This window comes from Paramisgurnus dabryanus, chromosome 7, assembly GCF_030506205.2.
Source record: "Paramisgurnus dabryanus chromosome 7, PD_genome_1.1, whole genome shotgun sequence".
Lineage (NCBI taxonomy): Eukaryota > Metazoa > Chordata > Actinopteri > Cypriniformes > Cobitidae > Paramisgurnus > Paramisgurnus dabryanus.
The window spans coordinates 32,475,794-32,495,916 of NC_133343.1; the positions used below are offsets into that span (position 1 = coordinate 32,475,794).

General features: G+C 36.6%; 2 protein-coding genes across 5 annotated transcripts in view; one reads left to right on the forward strand and one right to left on the reverse strand.

Moving 5' to 3' along the window:
- matn4 (matrilin 4) overlaps positions 1-3,104 on the reverse strand; it is a 33,147-nt gene extending 30,043 nt beyond the window's left edge. For both annotated transcript variants that reach the window (XM_073815244.1, XM_073815243.1), the window contains exon 1: positions 2,508-3,104. The gene's annotated coding sequence lies outside the window, so the exon portion shown is untranslated. The remainder of the gene's footprint in view (positions 1-2,507) is intronic.
- rbpjl (recombination signal binding protein for immunoglobulin kappa J region-like) lies at positions 81-16,381 on the forward strand. Of its 3 annotated transcripts, none has more exons than XM_065279564.2 (12): positions 81-254; positions 2,449-2,542; positions 5,040-5,174; positions 5,265-5,335; positions 5,425-5,540; positions 5,917-6,091; positions 6,753-6,890; positions 9,726-9,838; positions 10,990-11,130; positions 11,210-11,365; positions 11,666-11,769; positions 15,397-16,380. In XM_065279564.2, exons 1-12 carry the CDS (start codon positions 221-223, stop codon positions 15,671-15,673), a joined length of 1,554 nt encoding a protein of 517 aa, XP_065135636.2. In that variant the 5' UTR covers positions 81-220; the 3' UTR covers positions 15,674-16,380. The 3 variants fall into 3 exon arrangements, with proteins under 3 accessions (XP_065135636.2, XP_073671346.1, XP_065135638.2); XM_065279566.2 differs by lacking the exon at positions 81-254 and adding an exon at positions 270-730; XM_073815245.1 differs by lacking the exon at positions 6,753-6,890 and having other exon boundaries at positions 15,397-16,381.
- The last annotated feature ends 3,742 nt before the right edge of the window (positions 16,382-20,123 follow it).

Sequence of the window (20,123 nt, forward strand, 5' to 3'; positions counted from 1 at the left end):
GCGTGAGAATCGAGCACCTGTAACTATGTTTAAAAACAAACACGCATATAGGTTTACAAATACTGCCATGAGGCTGATAACACAGTTACTGGATGTGTGGATGGGGCAATCATCTTACAAAAGTCAGACATACTGTCACATTGTGAATAGGGAATATAAAATAAACCAGACCGAATGAGATAGAAGAGCGGGTGGATGTATGAGGAAGATTTTGTAAGGCATGCAGGACCAACGAAAAGGCGATGGAGAGACAGGTTAGTGAGAGAAGTCTGAGCACAATGGCCGTCGTTATTCTTCTGAAGTTTAAAAAATGTTCACATCACAGTTTGAGAAAAAAATGAATGACAATTAAGATTCCTTGCATTGTGAGTACAAATTTCATTATTGCAATACATCAAGATGTTTGACTTTTGAATTCAATATTGTTTCTTATTACTGTAATAGATATTTTTTTTACTGTTATACAAAGAATTTGCAACGATTTCTTTTTCATATGATGGGACGAAATATGAGCTCATTCTTGACAGCTTATTGTGAGATTAACCCTCTGAGATAAGTGCAGAGATTGACAGTAGAGGGTAAAACATAACAGCAAGACGACGATAGTAAGAGCACGTGGAATATGACGGATACAAAGTACACATAAAGTGTGAAAAAGATGGATGGTGTCTATGAACTGCTCCTATGAGGAACCCAAAAGCAGTAGATCACAAGTAACACATGGAGAAAGGTAAAGTGAGAGGCAGTAAAACGCTTCCAGACCGATGTATATCTTTATGGAAGTCTGTTTGAGCACTTTAGATCAGTCTGGCCTGAAGGGATCTGTAAATATTTCTCTCAGCTTGACATGAAACGCAGACAGACCAAAAGAAATCCCACTGTGAGTGAGCGAGAAGGAAGATAAGATTATTAGGACTAGGAAAATTCGAAGCGTGGTTTATTTGGCACTGGATTGACGGACAGATTCGAAACTAGACAGATTAAGTAACAACAGTTTCTTGTTAGGGTACGATTGAAAGCAGATGTGACACCCTGCTACTGTTAAGAGGTTTCGCCTCCAGCCAACCACTGCGCACCTAAATCATGTGTCAGAAACTAGTATGCTGCCTACCAGATAGCATTTTATATCCAGTCACTTCAAAAATACATTTGAACTTTGTGTAAATACATCGATACAGTTTATTATAAGGGTCCATGAATCATGATGAACTAATATCTAAATTAATTCTTATTAATTTATAAATTAATAAAAAATTAATAAAACTAAAAAACATAATGAAGAGTCATCTCATGATTCAACAAATTAATTCATTATTTATTATATAACAACTAAAAACATGTCATGTTGTACTTAATGATTACTCTATATTCATTTAAATTTAGTATATAACTCAGCATTAGTTCATGTTTAAATATACATAAATACATTTATGTCTGTTTATTAGGATTCATGGACCCTTATTATAAAGTGTAACCAATAGCCTAAATCTTATATTTAGTCACTCTTTAAATAAAGAATAAAGAAAAATATATTCAATTAATATAAGATACAAATAAATATATAAATATGATGTTAATAAATATATTAATTTTATTTTAAAAAAGAACACAATAATAACATTATTTAAGTAATTATTAAAATAATAATTAATAAGAAAGTTTCTTTTTAAGCTTCTTTAAAAAATTATACAGCACATTATGATCTGGCACACTTAATAGTGACGCGACGCGACAAAAAAGTTTCGCAGTCTTGATCGCGTCGCATGACGTAAATGCAGTAGGCTAACTGAACCACTACAACACTGAAACAAATACACTGGAGCTATAAGCAATAACAAAATATGTAAAGAACCAAGGGCAAAATGAATCTGTTGACAGCAAAAAATTAAATAATAAATAGGCTAAAAACGTTAGCGTTTAAAGACTTCGATTAATTATAGCTATTACATTTTTATATGAAATTATTTTTTCTAAAATGACTAAATTGAAAATAAATAGATTTTTGCTAATCGAAAAATATTTTGTATGCATATTAACTACTTATTAAAACAATTCTAGAAAGAATAGCAATATTGCTAACCGCATTTAGCTGCATTTTCCTGCTCACGTGCCAAATCTTAGCCGACTGACATGGAGTTGAAAGTTAGGCTATATATTATTTTCGATATTCGGTTAAGGAAAACAGACATGCAAATTATGATATACCCTGTTTGTAATTTCATCAAGATATAAGATTACAAAATAATATATTTATTTTATTTAAAGAAATTGTGCCGCATAAATATGGGTAACACTTTATAATAAAGTTGTATTTGTTAACAAGAATTAATACATGCTAAAAAAACGATATTGTTCATGTTAGTCAATGCATTTATCAATGTTTACTAATACGATCTTATTGTAAAGTGTTACCTGTCTTATTTCAATTAAATCTTTTTAATTCTCCAGGGTTGCCCACTGTGGACTCGAGAGATTCTCACCTGCACGCGGCAGACTCCTTCACTCACCTGAGAACAGACACGCGCTCACAGGGATGGCTCAGGTAGATTCACTCGAATAATATCCAGCCTCCTATTAGCAAAAACACGAAAAAATGACACCACTGTGGCTTAATAGGGCTAATAAAAATACAATGCTAAAAAGCTTGTTTAGGTGAAGTTCTATCCTCTCTGAACAATTTTGCAAGCACAGACTGAAAAGTCAAGACATCGTCAGGTATTAAATCCTAGAAGCACGTTGCTGTATGAAGGTCCCACCCCCGTCTTAAATTGGAAGAGCAGGCAGGATTTCTTTGGGGGGTTGCTGTGCAGGAGAGGGAACATTAACGCTTTCTTTCGCTCAGACTTCAGAAATTCCTGGAGGTTTTGCATTGGTGCACAAGTGATGCATGACCTCTTAAAGTCACATTGCATTGGAGAACGAAAAAAGTTTTATCATTGATTGCTTCTGAATGTTATATACAGTGATGGCATTTTACTTTCCCTTCATTAAAACAACGTTTTTATTATAAATTACTAAACCTCATGATCTGAAAAATCGTTTAAGGTGTTTAGGGTGTATATATTAGTTTCCATCATTATAAACTTTTTTTAAATGCATGACTTGGACTGAATAATGAAAAGCATATGAAGTTGGATGACACAATCCAAGAGAGAATTTCTGGAAAGGTAAAGGGTGCTAAATATAAAAACATAGTTTTGAAATAGCCTACTATTACTGATATTCATGTGGGGGAAATGAGTGACAGTAACATTTTTAATGTTAGTGTTTTTATTTATATGGTTTAATTCATTTATTTTCTATTATACCTTATTAAATAACTTTTGCACAACAGTCCTGCAGTGTGAGCATGGATTTTCCATGTAACAGTGAATATGATATAAGATAAAAAAAAGATTAGAAGTTATCTTAATAATTGTTCGAGAAGAAGCAGATCTTTATTTTTGACTGCAGTGTCATGCCAACTACATTACAAGTGTTTAAAGATTTCAAACAATATTTATAAAACCTCTAAGCTGAAGGCTCCAGGTCGACCTTTATCCTAATGTGCACAACATGAAAAATAACACCATGACCGACCCGTTGACCCTACATCCTTTGGGAAAATCTCAATAAAAATACCCCAGGGAGACACAATAAAAGATCTGCAGAAGATTTTAAGGAATGTTTTTTCAGCAGATACTACATTAAAGTAATGAGAAGTCCTACAACAACATGTAGCGCATACAGAGATTGGCAAAAAATCTGGATTATTTTAAAAGTGTTTAATAATTCAGTATCACTCAGTGTTTATTGTAACTGCACTTTAATATTAGTTCATACTGTATCAACATACTTATTAATAAAAACAAGCATCAAACAAGCATCATAAGATTTAATAAAATTGCATCTGGCATCTGTTCTGAAATTCCAGTTGGGATGAACAGGATTTATTTTAAAATTAGTTTTCCGCATTTCTTTAGATTGAATCGGATTCTTGCACAGCACAAAATGATCCATGATAAACTATAATGTTCCCTGTTATACATTTTAAGAAAATATAATATATATATTGCAGTATTAATTACATATGTGGAAAGTCAGATTTTGTTCAGTATATTCAACCTCTATTAATCATATCCAGTACTAAATTATAAAGGCTATTTTTTCAGTATGGTTAATGTCAGCTAGCTAAGAAGAAATAAAACATATATAAAGGGAAGCAAAAAAAAAAACATATTTTAATGCTCCTGCTTTTCACTGAAAAAAATGATTAATTCAATTTACTCAATTTTTTAAGGTAAGTGTTCGCAATCAATTTAATTAAGCTACGTTTAAACAAAAGTTTTTTCTTTTGCTTTGTATTTCTAATTTTTTTTGTTGTTGTTGAAATGTAGCTTAAATAAATTGATTGCGACTACTTTTTGTTTAAAAAAAAGAATTGAGTAAATTTGAGTGAATAATTTTCAGTGTTGAAACATTCATCACATGATAAGATCTTTGAGAAATAACTAAAAGTTCATTTAAAGTGGACATTTCACTTTTTTAAGCTGTAAAATAAATCTTTGGTGTCCCAAGAGTATATATGTGAAGCTTTAGCTCAAAATACCATATAGATCATTTATTACAACATGTAGGTGTGAGCAAAAATTTGCCGTTTTTGTCCTTTTAAATGCAAATGACCTGATGAAATGCAAACATAATGGTGGTTTGTTATAATTGAAACTCAATTGTGCTGTCAATTATTTTTTCTCTCTTTCTCTCTCTTGGCAATAAATGGCAGTGCCGTGGTTGGATAATGCAGATTAAGGGGCAGTATTATTATAATAAGATCCAATTTTGACATCACAAGGGGAGCCAAATTTCAATGACCCATTTTTTCACATGCTTGCAGAGAATGGTTTACCAAAACTAAGTTACTGGGTTGATCTTTTTCACATTTTCTATGTTGATAGAAGCACGGAGGACACTTAAAAAAGATTTCCATGATATGTCCCATTTAAAGTGTTGACTTTGGAAAGGATACATCCACTAAAATTACATTTTCAATGCACCATCAGGGAAGAGCAGAATTTTTCCCTGTTGCCAAGGGTAACCAGTGAATCTGTAAGGCAATACCTTCAATTCAGACCTGACCAATCAGTGATCATCTTACATGCCAAAGTTGCTCAGAAGTCTTATGGCAATGAGAAACGGTGAGATTGTAAATGTTACAGCAAGCATAAGTTTACTGAACACCCATCTTGTCATTGAAAAATAAAAGTTGTGTTTCTGTGCCTTCAAAGGTTTTTCTGCCCCCCTCCTTGTGTGTACCTTGGTGGGCACGCATGGAAAGTCAGACAAGAGCAACTTAAAGGTCAGACACCTTCATTCTCACCGAAATGTGATAGTAAACACGTAACACAAAAGAGCTTTTAGGAGCTTTTTGGGGCTTTTCTGTTTCAGCATCAGGTCTCGGTGAGTCCAGCTGTCGTCTGTCCGGGTACATGGGTCTGGACAGCTCCACCGATCCTCAGACAGACAGCTTTAAGCTCAGCTTGGAGGAGCAGACAGACAAGAGGGTGAGGCATTGCCGAAATAGAGCGATTAAAGCAAAGTCTGACAGGTTTATGAGTGAACATCACCGCTGTGTGTACAGATAGATTTGGAGATGGGCTGAGATGTTTACTCTTCCATCATTACAACCAAGTCTTCATACTGTATGAAGTGCGGCTGGGTGACCATAAAGAATATGAATTTGATCTGTTTGTTTTACCTTCCTGGAAACAGGAAAGATAAACATTTAAATGAGATCAAATACGTCAGCAGTTTCTCCAAGACAGATTTCTCTTTTAGCGGTAACACTTAAAATAAAACCCCAAAAATATTAATCTATTTGATCTCTCTCTCTCTCTCTCTCTCTCTCTCTCTCTCTCTCTCTTTCTGTCTCTCTTTCAGATGTTTGCCTGTGCTAAAACCTTGTACATCTCAGATACGGACAAACGAAAGCATTTTCGTCTGATACTCCACCTGTTTCACAACGGAGGACAAGAAATTGGCACTTTTCACAGCAGACTCATTAAAATCATTTCCAAACCATCACAGAAAAGGCAGTCCATGAAAAACGCTGACTGTAAGTGTGTGCATAGTTTTGAACGCCCCCACCAAAATAGATCATTACGTTTAAGGGTCGAGCTGTTTAGAAACCGAACCCCTGTAAATGTGTATTGCGTTTTTGTCTCAGAATTGGGGTCAAGACCCTCAACGGTGTCACCTGGCAGCCATTGCCACAAAAGTCAGACATTTGACCTTTAACCCTTTGATCCTAAAGCACACAGTAAGAGGCGTCTCCTGTTGACATTGACTGCTGGATCCACATAAAGACTCTGAAGGGAAGAAAGAGATGCTGTGACCGTGTGACATCTGAGAGCAGCGGTCACTTGATGTTGAATTCCTCACCATCCTGGTGAAGAGAGAGAGAGAGACAATGAGACAAAGTTTAGCAAAGAGAAAGAACCGTCGTAGTGTTTTGAATACGTGTGTGAGCAAGAAACACACAACAATATGTCTGAGTCGAGTCAAATCTATTCATCATGCAAACCCGCTTGTCATCTTAAGGATCTTTGCATCCTAAGCCGCATGGTCTCCAGGTCTAATTTAACTACTCCCCAAAAAACTTAAACTAAAAAATGCATTTAAACACAGCCTTTCATTCTCTTTCCCAATTGTATCTGTTGTTACTTAAACATTGCAGTAAATCTCTGCTTCTGTTCTTTGCTGTTTTTGTTTTGCAGTATGTGTTTCATCGGGCTCAAAGGTGTCGTTGTTTAATCGTTTACGATCACAGACAGTCAGCACGCGATACCTGGCAGTGGAAGACGGGACTTTTGTCGCCAGTGCAAGACAATGGACAGCCTTCACCATCACTCTGGGTCTGATATGCAATACCTCTTATAATGCATGCACACCAAATGCTATCTCATGGCAATTCGTATGTATTTTACTAATTTGAATAAATTCGTACGTTCACATTTACGGTATACATTTTTTACGATTTGATTTTGCCCCTGTTGCGTTCTGTTATAGATTTTTTATGATAATTGTAATTTTTTCTGTGATTCACTTCATATTAATTAATACAAATAACTCGTAAAATACATACGAATTCTCGTGAGATCTCTTCTCTTTCAATGGAGTCGTTAGAAGGCACTCCTAATGCTATGGCTAATGTCAATTTTGTAGTCGAGTCCAACTCGAGTCAAGACCGACACTAGAGATTAATGTCCCATTCAGAATGCCAGCAACTTGCAATAGTAGAGTGGTGCGATCACATTAATTTCAATGGAAGCTTGGCGACTTTCGGCGGCATGTGCGAATGTGACGATTGGCGACCGGATGGGCGATGCGAGAATGTTACGAAAAGTTTCACTTTATGCCAATGATTAGCAATTTTGGGAGTGACTACCAGTGGGAGTTCAAGTCAAGTCATCCTTCATTCATCAGTTATTGGAGTGGACAGTACTCATTTATTTATGACAACCAGAATTAAAAATGCATCATTGAAAGAGACGGGTGACACACAGCGAGAAAGGCGCTGGCGGTCTGAACAACGGGTAAGTATTGAGTCTGAGTCAAGACAGAGTCCAGATGCAGCTGGATAGGGACCCGGTCTTGACTCGAGTTAACTCGTCAATTAATAGAAGACATTTGTCTAAAAAAACTGTTTCTGAAAATTATTTTGTTATTCTGCAATACCGCGATTAGCCACTAGATCCACTAGACGTTGTTTACTCATTTTAAACTCCATGGGCCCTATTTTAACGATCTGAAACGCAAGTGTGAAGCGCAATGCGCAAGTGACTTTGTGGGCGGATCTTGGGCGCTGTTGCTATTTTCCCGGCGGGAGAAATAACTCTTGCGCCAGGCGCAAATCAATAAGGGGTTGGTCTGAAGTAGGTTCATTATTCATAGGTGTGGTTTGGGCGTAACGTCAAATAAACCAATCAGAACGTCATCCAACATTCCCTTTAAACGCAAGGGCGCAAGTTCCATGGCGGGTTGCTATTATTATGATGGATTTACCAGGCGCACGCCAGGAACGGTTCACAGCCGAGGAGACCAACGTTCTTGTAAGAGCAGTCAAAGGCAGAGAAGTTGTTTTGTATGGGGATAGGAGAAACCCGCCCAAATCAGCGTAGGTTAAACAGGCGTGAGAGGAAATAGCCACAGTCTCATCAGCTGGCATCCCCATCGTTGCGCCAAGCGCTACAATGATGTCAGGAGACGGGGGAATCCCAGCTTGAAAGGGTTTGGGGGCTTTGAAATCGGACCCAAGAAACGCAAGCAAGGTCCAACCCCAAAGAACACTTACAAATCAAGTTCATATACATTAAGGTTTCTTATGAAAACATTTTAATTATTATTTACATAAAATAAACGTAATACAGCCACACAACAAACTTATGAAAATATTTTAATCGTTATTTGCATGAGAATTTTTTAACGCAGCCACACAATAAATAAAAACTATCACCACAATGCTCACCACTATGATTCCCCTTATCTCATGTGTTAATATTTTTTATTGTAACAATTTATGATTTGCAAAAATAACTGTTGCATCTGTGTAGATTAGATAAGCAAATTGTGCGCGCGTTGTGCACGCTATACGGTCAAGCATGCGCCCTTAAAATAGCATAATGAACAACGCGCAATGCGCCACTTACTTTAGACTAGTTTTTTTTGGTCAGTGACGCAATTGTTTTTTGAAACTGCAAAATAGCATCAGGGATGGTTTGCGCCGGAACACGCCTCTTTTTTTGCGCTGAACCGCCCAGGAAGCGCAAGTTCATTAGTTTGCCGACGTGCATCTGTGGAGGGTAAAACCCGCTGTGCGCCGGTGCAAAATACGAATGATACATGCGTCACTGACAAAGTCAATTGCGCTGGGTGCAAGATAGGGCCCCATGTATGTTTTGATAATCATTCTGAATCTGATCTCTAACAAAATACCTTGACAAAAATGCAATTATTGCAGCTTTTTGCTAAAAATTTTTTTTTTAAGAACAATACCCATATTTAGGAGTTTATAAGCAGAGAAAAAAATATAGATAGGATAAAATGGTTTTTTTTTTACGTTTTGTTTGTTTGATTGTTTGAAAGCAGAGGGTCTGTTCTTTTATTTGATATATTTTTATGTTTAAATTTTTCTGGAAGGCATTTTGTGGAACTTTTGTGAAAATTACAAAAAATGCTGGCAGGCAACTTAAAAAAAGGCTGGTGGTGAATGAGTTAATGTCCTAGGTCATTGTGCTTCTTAAGTGTGCCTTAATTTTTACATTTTTTGGATATTTGTCCTGTTACTCAGTTGTAGTGGTTTCACAATGCACTGCTTACCACCACAGTAGCTAAATAAACTTAAGAAGCAAGTCTAAATACAACTGGTTATATATCAGTCACACTCCATCTCGGACGTCTAGTGTAAATAAACTCTCACGACCTCTGTTAGCGCCTCACTGCATTTAAGAGTCAAATATGTTGGCGTTCCATACTTAGATGAAAAACCTAAAAGGTCTGATTGTAAATGTCTACCACATGTGCTCAACAGCTGGAATTAATGCCTCATAAATCGGTTTGAACCTCATACAGTACCCAAAACCAAATCTAAGTGTAAGAGAGGGTATTGAATGATGCAATTTAATCTATTTTCTCTTTCATCACAGATCTCTATTACTCTGACTCTCTCTCTCTCTTTCTTTTCTTTATAGTGGATGGGCTGCAGTACGATCGGACTGAATATGCCGGCTGTGACAGCTACATCTGTTATGGCAGTGTGGTTCAGCTGGTGTGCACTAACTCGGGTGTTGCACTGCCACCGATGGTACGTTACATGAACAAAAAAACAAAACAACTATACATCTGCAATGTATAGAAACTATTAAACAAAAAAAAGTGTAAGAAAGAGTGGCAGTGATACAAAACAGTAAACCCCTGACTAAGTATTGTACACTGTCAGAAATAAAGGTACAAAAGCTGTCACTGGGATGGTACTCTTTAATACTATTTCATGCATTCTGACATGCATTCTAACACAGTTAAAGAGTTGTAATCCTCATGCTAAACAAATGCAAAGTGTCAAAAGCAGTTAGGTATTTCTGGGCCAAACTCACGCCTCATCTTTTCTACAAGTTTCAAATAGATTTTCAAACATGGTTAACTGTTACATATCATGGACCCCTTTTTCCTTTTATGGGCACTTCCCCTGGAAAAGCACGCCCACATGTCAATCAGAGTGAGAACGAGAAAAATTATTATTAGCATTGTTCCTTTATAAAGAACTATAAGCAGTGGGTTTTACAGTATGTTGGCATATAGTTATGTAACATGCTTCCATTCAATATGCTTAAATATTCAAAGCATATACTTAAATATATTGTGAGCGCCATTGCATGCTAAGAAAGTGCAAAGCATTTGATTTTTTTGTGTATTATTTCATCTAAATTGTTTTTTGTGTGTCTCTGAAGCCTATATTTAGGCCTGTCTTTCCATCACTGTTGTCTTTTTTGGACGCCGATCTGCTGCCGACCTGCGTCACAATTCGCTGATAAAGCACTTGTTTTAATGCCAAGGACGACGTTCGAATACCACATTTACTGCAAATGCAAACATACGACTGAAGAACAGACCTTCACAATGTTGTTTTAGTTGTTTAAAACTGCTGACAGGCTTGCTTTGGTTTGTGAAAATGTCCATTTTCCTTTAAAAGTCCATCATGCAACATATGTGTGACAGCTCAGTTCAGTTTGAAACAGGAGTATTGTAAAGCACACAGGTGCTGTGAGACCAGATGCATGCACTGATGCATGATGGGAACTTTTTTAATGCCGCTATTGGTATAACAGGTGGATCATTTTTAACACTTAAAAATACCATAATTGATTTTTAGGGATTAAAGTTTGTAGATAGACATGCTAAATGCTAAATATGCAAACAAGTCTGAATACAACCTAATGCTTCTTTTCTGTCCTTTAGATAATACGCAAGGTGAACAAGCAGCACGCATGTCTAGATGTGGATGAACACGTGTCACAGCTTCATAAATGTGCTTTTCAGTTCAGAGACAGCAACCACATGTATCTCTGCCTGTCTAATGAAAAAATAATACAGTTCCAGGTGAGCGAATGATTACGCCCGTCACTGACAGGTGCATACGGAGACGTGCTGAACAAATAACGTCTCTGTATCTGTGTAGGCCTCTCCATGCCCTAAGGAGGCAAATAAGGTGCTATTGAATGATGGCTCTTGTTGGACCATCATTGGAACAGAAGTTGTTGAATATACCTTCAGTGAGAGTCTGACCAATCACCTGACCGTCATCAGCCCGGTACCCATCATCAACGGACTGGAGGTCAGGGTCCAGTGACACTCAATATAAGACTCGGTTGCAATCATGAGGAATTAATGATGATTAAGTTTAAAGAGTTTCAGAACTCAAGATGTTTAAATTCATCGTATTTTTTCCACTGAATCAAGTGCCAGCAAGGAACCAAAAAATTATCCGCAATTTCTATATTATATACAAGTGCTTTGAAATCTAAATAAGTTGTATTTCTAAGAAAAAATCTGCATAGAAATGATCAACCGTTTGGATTTAAGTAACTAAACAGTGACGTGTCTTCATTTCTGAACCTGTGGTTTTGTTATGTAGTTAAATGGTGGAGGACATGTGGCCATGTTGGAGCTTCATGGTGAAAACTTCAGTCCTCATTTAAAGGTCTGGTTTGGAAACATGGAGGCTGAAACCATGTTCAGGTCAGCATAAATATCTGCATCACATGTTTATGAAAGAAGTTATGGTAAAGTCAAGCTTTAGAGAATGAACATAACTTACTAGAAAAGTATCTACTTTATTGATTTAAAGGGACACTTCACTTTTTTTGAAAAGATACTTATTTTCCAGTTCCCCAAGTGTTAAACATTTGATTTTTATCGTTTTGGAATCCATTCAGCTGATCTCCGGGTCTGGCGGTACCACTTTTAGCATAGCTTAGCACAATCCATTGAATCTGATTAGACCATTAGCATCACGTTAAAAAATTACCAAAGAGTTTCAATATTTTTCCTATTTAAAACTCGACTCTTCTGTAGTTACATGGTGTACTAAGACTGACAGAAAATTAAAAGTTGCAATTTTCTAGGCAGATATGGCTAGGAACTATACTCTCATTCTGGCGTAATAATCAAGAACTTTGCTGCCGTACGATGGCTGCAGGATGCGTAGTGATATTACACAGCGCCTGAAAATAGTCCCCTGCTATTAAAAAAAAGATACCAAGGGGACTATTTTCGGGCGCTGCATAATGGTAATTTTTTAGCACAATGCTAATGGTCTAATCACATTCAATAGATTATGCTAAGCTATGCTAAAAGTGGTACCACCAGATCGGATAAATGGATTCCAAAATGGTAAAAATCAAATTTGACTCTAGGGGAGCTGGAAAATGAGCCTATTTTCAAAAAAAGTGGAGTGTCCCTTTAAAGATCATAGTATATATACCATAGTTATATGTGACCCTCGACCACAAAACCAGTCATATGGGTCAATGTTTTAAAATTGAGATCATCTGAAAGCTGAATAAATAATGATTTATGGTTTGTTATACATATTGATAATCTGGAATCTGAGAGTGCAAAAAAAAAAAAAATCTAAATACTGAGAAAATCGCTTTTAAAGTTGTCCAAATGAAGTCCTTAGCAACACATATTACTAATGATAAATACATTTTGTATATATTTATGGTAGGAAATGTAGACGATATCTTCATAGAAACATGATCTTTACTTAAAGGTGCAGTGTGTAAATTTTAGCGGCATCTAGTGGGGAGGTTGCGAATTGCAACTAATGGCTCAGTGCACTGCTCACCCATCGCTTTTGAAACACATAGAAATGCTACGGTAGCCATCACCGGACAAACATGTCATCCTCGGAGACAACTTAGTAAAAAAGTTTGTCCGTTAGGGGCTTTTGTAGAAACATGGCGGCATAAAATGGCAACTTCCATATAAGGGGACCATCAATGTATGTAGACAAAAACGTCTCATTCTAAGGTAATAAACACATAACGGTTCATTATGAAAGGTCTTTATACACCCCTGATAATATAGTTTTGTATATTATGTTGCATTTCTGTCAAGAACTCCTTCTAAAAATTACACACTGCACCTTTAATATCCCATTAAATTTTGCCATTAACACTGTATTGTTGGCTATTGCTTCAAATATACCTGTGCGACTTGACTGGTTTTGTGGTCCAGAGTCATATCAGGTTATAAAATTTGTGTTCATTTGTATAAATATATTTGTAAAAATCCAAATATGGCATAAAAAGTTGATTTTTTAAATTGACAGCATTAAACTTTTAAGCCATTATATATGACTTCCATCAGCATCAGCAGGAGAGAAGACGTATCAAGTCATTTTATGAGAACATTAAGTTGAGTTACTCTAAGTAAGTTTAAATGTGACATTTTATGTGAATGAACCATTTAAAGAAAACTCTCCAAAGTTTACGACTTCCTGTTATTGTAAACCTCTGAAGGTCATGCTTAACACATGATCTGGGTTTTCAACACACAGATCTCATCTTTCTCACAGATAATAAAAAAGCGCAAATATCACAAGAGCAATTTAACCTTGTTACTAAAATCTATGAAAAGTACACATTTTTAGAAAGTGCTACAATGAAACATCTAAGCAAAATATGCTTAAAACTTTATCTTTTTACATTTTGACTGTTTTTTTATTAAGTTTCACCAATGGTTATCCTCCTTCAGAGGTGGACACTACTTGAGTATTTTAGTTACATTTTCCAAACATCTGTGCTTTATCAGAGTGCTTGTCTTGGGAAAATTTTTACTTTACTTTATTAAAAATTGTTTACTACATTCTAAAGCATAGAATCATACTGTGTATTATTTTATATTGCATATTAAAATTGATTTAATACCTAAAAAGTGTGTACTTCTACTTTTCTTGACTAAAAGTACAAAAGTACTTTTAATTAAATGAAAGTAAAAATGTACTAGATGCTTAATGTGCTAAAATGTTAAATATAAACCAAAATCTTGAAATAATGATGTAGTTGAGTAAAAATGATGATAATATGCTTTGGAATGGATGTTTTACAAAGTAAAACACTGATAAAATACGAATACTTGAACATTTACTTTTATGTAGAAAGTAAAATACTTAAGTAATGTCCACCTCTGTCTTCCGTTTAACATGGCTCGTCCAGCAAGAAGATTAGTTTATGACTTGTAATCTTTATCATAAGGTAAAACAGCATATGAAAAAGGTTTGGGTTTGTACTAAACTAAGGCTGTATGTGATTTCCTGTGCAGTAGTTTAATTACGTAACACCCACCTTACAAAGACATCCTGAATGCAATATAGTAGGACGTTACTGTCTTAGCAGGCTGGATTGGGATGATGCTCTCTTTCACGTCCCCTTCAGGTTGTCCCTTACAAAAATAATATTTTTTTTGTAACCATGCGGTTTTGATGACCATTGGCAAAACCATGCTTTAACTACAGTAACAGTGGTTTAACCATGGTTTTTTGGTAAAAACCATGTATGCACTGTAAAAAAAATCCGTAGAAATTGCAGCTGGGTTGCCGGTAATTTACCGTAGATTTTAATTTATGTTATTTACTGGCAACATTTTGTTCAAAGTTAAATGAACATTTAACATTTACAAGTCTTTGTCTTTACAGAGTAAAACTAAAAAACAGCATCAAGCAAAACATTCTGGGAAACAAAATCTGAAGCAAAAAACAGAAAAAGGTTGATGATGATTTCTGGTTCCCAGAATCCTTTGCATGAGGCTGTTATTTTATAGTTTTATTCTGTAAAGATAAAGACTTGTTAATATTTAAAATTTATTTAACTTTGAACAAACTCTTGCCTGTAAATAACATAATTTTAAATCTACGGTAAATTACCGGCAACCCAGCTGCAATAACTGTAATTTCTACGGATTTTTTTTACAGTGTAGTTGTAGCTACACTTTGGGAGACGCAGCGTCTTGTTCCCTTCACAGGGAACAATGGTTACATTTGTAATCTGAGACATTAATTTTCGTAAGAAGTAGTCCAGCATCACTCCATCAAAAGCAGGAGTCTGTAGGTTAGTATGGTCCTATGCAAGGTAACACAAATGAAGAGTTAGAGAGTTGTATTTATGGTGTAGCTGCCACAAATTTCTTTAAGGTGTTATTTTTATAGCACGGGGCCACATTAGACTTTACTCAAACTGCGTGTTAAGAGTTATAACACTACCATTGTTAAGTTATGGTTTTGCTCTTTTAAACATGTTGGATAAAAACTTGTCGCTGCAAATTCACAAAAGACCCTTCATGCGAATCCTTTGTTGCTCTCAGGTCATCGAGGTCTCTTCTCTGTGTCGTTCCTGACGTGTCTATATTGAGTGGTGAATGGAGATGGATGAGACAGCCGATCACTGTGCCCCTGTCTCTGATCCGGTCGGACGGTCTGATCTACAGGAGCTCTTTCTCATTCACTTACACACCAGAACACTGCCCGCCTTCTTCTCAAACCACCGGTACGGCAGAAAGGACCACAGATTCGGACTCCCTCATAGACACTATACACCAGGAATTCACACGGATGAACTTTCACCTATTTATGCAGAGTTGAGCGCATTATAGGTGCAGTCCTTTGTTAGCACTTAGGGAAAAATCGCTTAAAAATGCATGAGATCGGCAATATTGTATGATATATGACTCGTGCATGCCTATAGCCTGAATTAAAGGTGCATTGTGTAACTTTTAGAAAGATCTTTTGACATAATTTCAATATAATATACATTACTATATCATCAGTAGTGTATAAAGACCTTATATAATGAACTGTATTGTTTTTATTACCTTACAATGAGCTGTTTTTATTTATATACAGCACGGGTCCCCTTAGAGGAAAGTGACTATTTCGCGCCACCATGTTTCTACAGTAGCCCTAAACAGACAAAATGATCTACAGAAGCGGCTACCGTAGCTTCTCTATGCGTTTCGAAAGGGAGGGGTGAGCTGTGGACTTAGCGGTTGGTTGCAATTCACAATCTCACCGCTAGATGCCACTAAAAATCTAAACTGTGGTGTCACCGTTATTACAGATTCACTGTTACATACGTTGTTTTCACAGAGACTACAAGGCATCGTTCTTAAAAACAGGCACTTTTAATTTTTTCAAGATCTCAAAATGTTGTCATTGTGTAAACCAACAGCCAAAAAAGCATACAACTTTCCCCGTTTTGGCTGAAAATGTTGTCGTGTAAACGCCCCCTAAGTTTTTGCTTTTGGTTTGCTTTTTAAATAACACAGTCTCACCCCATGTCGTCAATATTTGACGACACTTGACCATTCGTCAATATGTGACGCGGAGGGTATACCTTTCGCGTCATTTTTTGACGAACTGGGGACTTCAATACTATTACGTCCGTTGCATTCTCTTCTCCTATTTTCTTACCATTTTCGCGTCGATTTAGGGTTAGATTACGCAAAATTAAACAGTGTACGCGAAATTAAACAGTGTACGCGAAATTAAACAGTTGTCACCTGGTGTTGGGGTTAGAAACAGTTGTCACCTGGCGTTGGGGTTAGAGTTAGGTTTGGGTAGGGATGTCATTATGTAAATCTAACCCTAAACCGACGCGAAATTGGTAAGAAAATAGGAGAAGAGAATGCAACGGACGTAATAGTATTGAAGTCCCCAGTTCGTCAAAAAATGACGCGAAAGGTATACCCTCCGCGTCACATATTGACGAATGGTCAAGTGTCGTCAAATATTGACGACATGGGGTGAGACTGGGTTGTTTTAAACGCCTTTTCCAGTGTCCTAAAATTGAGGTTTGTAATATCTAGTAATCTTTCTCAATTTTCTCTGTTTAAGAGTATTTCTCTTTAAGCTTTAACACAAAGCAGCTATTATACAGCAAACCTATCGCATCCAAGATCGTCTTCAAATCCACCTATACAATGTACTTCATAAAATGTGTTGAAAAATGTGAACGCGTGTGTGTGTAAATTTTTTGAAGGGCCTTAGGGGTCATTTCCTCTATTTACTAAAGCAAACATGCGTGAGAGGGTTTGGGGCAGCACAACACATCAGCTAATCTTTATCATGTGTCCACCATTGCCAACGGGACCCTGGATTCATTTTCACATCCAGCTATTCCGCTCGGATACAGCACCTTTTTCTTATGCAACATGGGGATAGTGTTTAATTCTATTAAAAGGAAATTTCTGTCAGCTTAGCCTTCCTGTTTGAAATGAAACGCTTGAGCGGTTTCCACTGAGAATTGTTTGGGCACGTGGGGCATCAATGGTCTCTTTTGGGAAGCTTTCGGGAAGCCGGGAGCATAAAGAGATCTCTGTCCCTTTATTTTGGCCGGGCTTTTGTCTAATAAATCAGCACTCTCCCATCATTCCACTCCAATTTGGTTTCTGAGTCAAGATAAGAGAAATATGAAAACTATTTCTCTAATCATTGTTTTCAAAGACAGGATTTGTGTAGCCAAACGTCCAGTTAGTGTGTACAGTTTTTACAGCGATGTTATTATTTATTTGCCTTTCATTTGCACCTGTCAAATTCTTCGCTATTTATTTCGGAATATTAAAGGAAAAGTTCACCCAAATATGAAAATCTTGTATAAATTTTAAAATGGCGGCAGTGGCCTTTTGTTGTGGTCAGCCTAAGGCACACCTGCGCAATAATCATTCTGTCTAATCTTGCATGTTGATATGCCACACCTGTGAGGTGGATCGATTATCTTGGCAAATGAGAAGTGTTCACTAAAGCCCAGGTTACAATGCACGATTTTTGGCTGTCCCAGATGAAAGATTGTCTTATGTTGTGCAATGAGAGAGGTTCAAGGACGAACATTTTCCTGGTCTTGGGTCCAAAGATAGCCTACGATAGTTTTTTTCACAGTATCAGAAATTTGGCAAAAATAACGCACAGTGTGTTTGCTACTACGACCTGCGTACTAGTATTTGTTTACAACTAGCACATGCTGGTGATGTTGCGCTAACGTGTGACGCAGACGTCGAAGCCTCCGATTCAATAGGTGTCATCATCGTACAGTCTGCATGCTTGTCATACTCAAGATTAACCAATCCATGTCGCACAGTGTGATAAGGAAAAATCCTGCAATGTATCCCGGGCTTTAAACATATTTGTGAACAATATTTGAGAGAAATAGGCTGTTTGTGTTCAGCTCAAAATGGGGGCAAAAAAGGTGTTGTGTTTATAATTTTGTTCGGTGTATATTTACCACACGTGATCTGTATGCATAAAACAATTCAAATGATTTACTCACTTTTATGTCTTTCTAAATACATTATTATTCTGTATATTTTAATGTAATTTGACACAATCTTAATATCCCTGACATCAAAATCTTGCCTGATGCTATGTTGGAGGAAAGTAAGCAATTAAATAAGACCATTCAGTAAACCCACAACATTCATCTGACATCACATGGCTCCCAAGGTGAGATGGAGAATCACACCAGGCCTTGAACACTTTGCTCTCTTCTCTGTTTTGAGTACATAAGAACCTGGAAGTGTTTTCTTAAGACCCCATCTGTCTCTGCAGGACGTCCGTAACGATGCCTGACTTAAAGGGGGAACAGCTGACCTTCACATCCTTCCGTCAGCCGGAACCGAATCTCTCCCTGCAGCCATCGCACAAACATTCTGTGTTGTCAGAATGTCTTAAATCTAACCGGATCAAAACCATGGGCGGAAAGCCCAGATCTGTGTGGAGAACATTGCTTTGTTTATGTAGAATGAGAAGATTTTACAGCATCCTCAGAGAGGTTAGCGCTCTTCAATAGCTATTTCAGAGATGCTCTTGTGCAACTCAGGATTATTATCTTTGAATCTGACGGTTCTCCTGTGCTGAAATAAACACATACAGAGACAATAAGTGAATAAATTAACCAAATGGACTTAAGAGTACAGTGCTATATAATAAAATGTGACCCTGGACCACAAAACCATATGTCATATGTTGAATGGGTTTATATGTAGCAATATGCTAAAAATTTATTATGATATCAAGTAAAGATTGTTCCATGAAGATAATTTGTACATTTCCTACCGTAAAAAAAAATTATTTATCATTAATCATATGTGTTGCTAAGGACTTTTAGACAACTTTAAAGGGGATTTTCTCAATATTTAGATTTTTGGCACCCTCGGATTCCAGACTTTCAAATACTTTTATCATGGCCAAATATTGTGTTATCCTAACAAACCATACATCAATGGAAAGCTTATTTATTCAGCCCTTAGATACATAAAATGGACCCTTAAGACTGGTTTTGTGGTCCAGGGTCACAAATGAGAAATATTTGAGTTCATATTGAAACCTCATACTTTGGTTTGATGGCAAATCTGAGGACAGCTTGTGACAACGTTTTGATCTTGCTTGAAGCTATAGAGACACACATGTGATAGACTATTCCAGCAACAAACTATTTTTGATTACATTCGATACCAAAATAGAAAATTAACTCTTTCCCTGCCAGCATTTTTTTTTTTAAGTTGCCATCCAGCGCCAGCATTTTTTATGATTTTCACAAAAATATAATACCTTACAGAACATTTTCTTCTTTAAATATATAAACATACAATATATCAAATGAAAGAAAAGACTCCATGCTCTATAAACAAACAAACTAACTAAAAAGTTTAATTCTATCTTCATTTCTTCTCTTTTTATAACCTCTTAAATTTTGGTAGGTTTTTTCAAAAATACAAAATTTTGAGCAAAAAGCTGAGACTTTAGATAGAGATCAGATTCAGAGCAATGATCAAAACATACACAGAGTTCTAGTGTTGTAGTCAAGACCACCTAAACCGAGACCAAGTCAAGACCAAGACCACTGCAAGTCACTGAATTAAAACACTTATGATAAAATGTGGAATATGCACATGATTAGGCACTTCTTGTCTTTGTGTGTGGGCGTGTGTGTGTGTGTGTGTGTGTGTGTGCGTGCGTGCGTGCGTGCGTGCGTGCGTGTGCACGCATGTGTGTGCCATCAAAAAAGTTTATAAAATAATCAAAGGCATTGCAGATATGT

Excerpts from the sequence above, each read along its gene's own strand:
- rbpjl (XM_065279564.2), top strand. The coding sequence starts at position 221 with ATGCAGGACCAACGAAAAGGCGATGGAGAGACAG. Across the intron at positions 5,336-5,424 it reads CAGACAAGAGCAACTTAAAG|CATCAGGTCTCGGTGAGTCC; the intron begins GTCAGACACCTT and ends TTTCTGTTTCAG. Across the intron at positions 5,541-5,916 it reads AGGAGCAGACAGACAAGAGG|ATGTTTGCCTGTGCTAAAAC; the intron begins GTGAGGCATTGC and ends TCTCTCTTTCAG.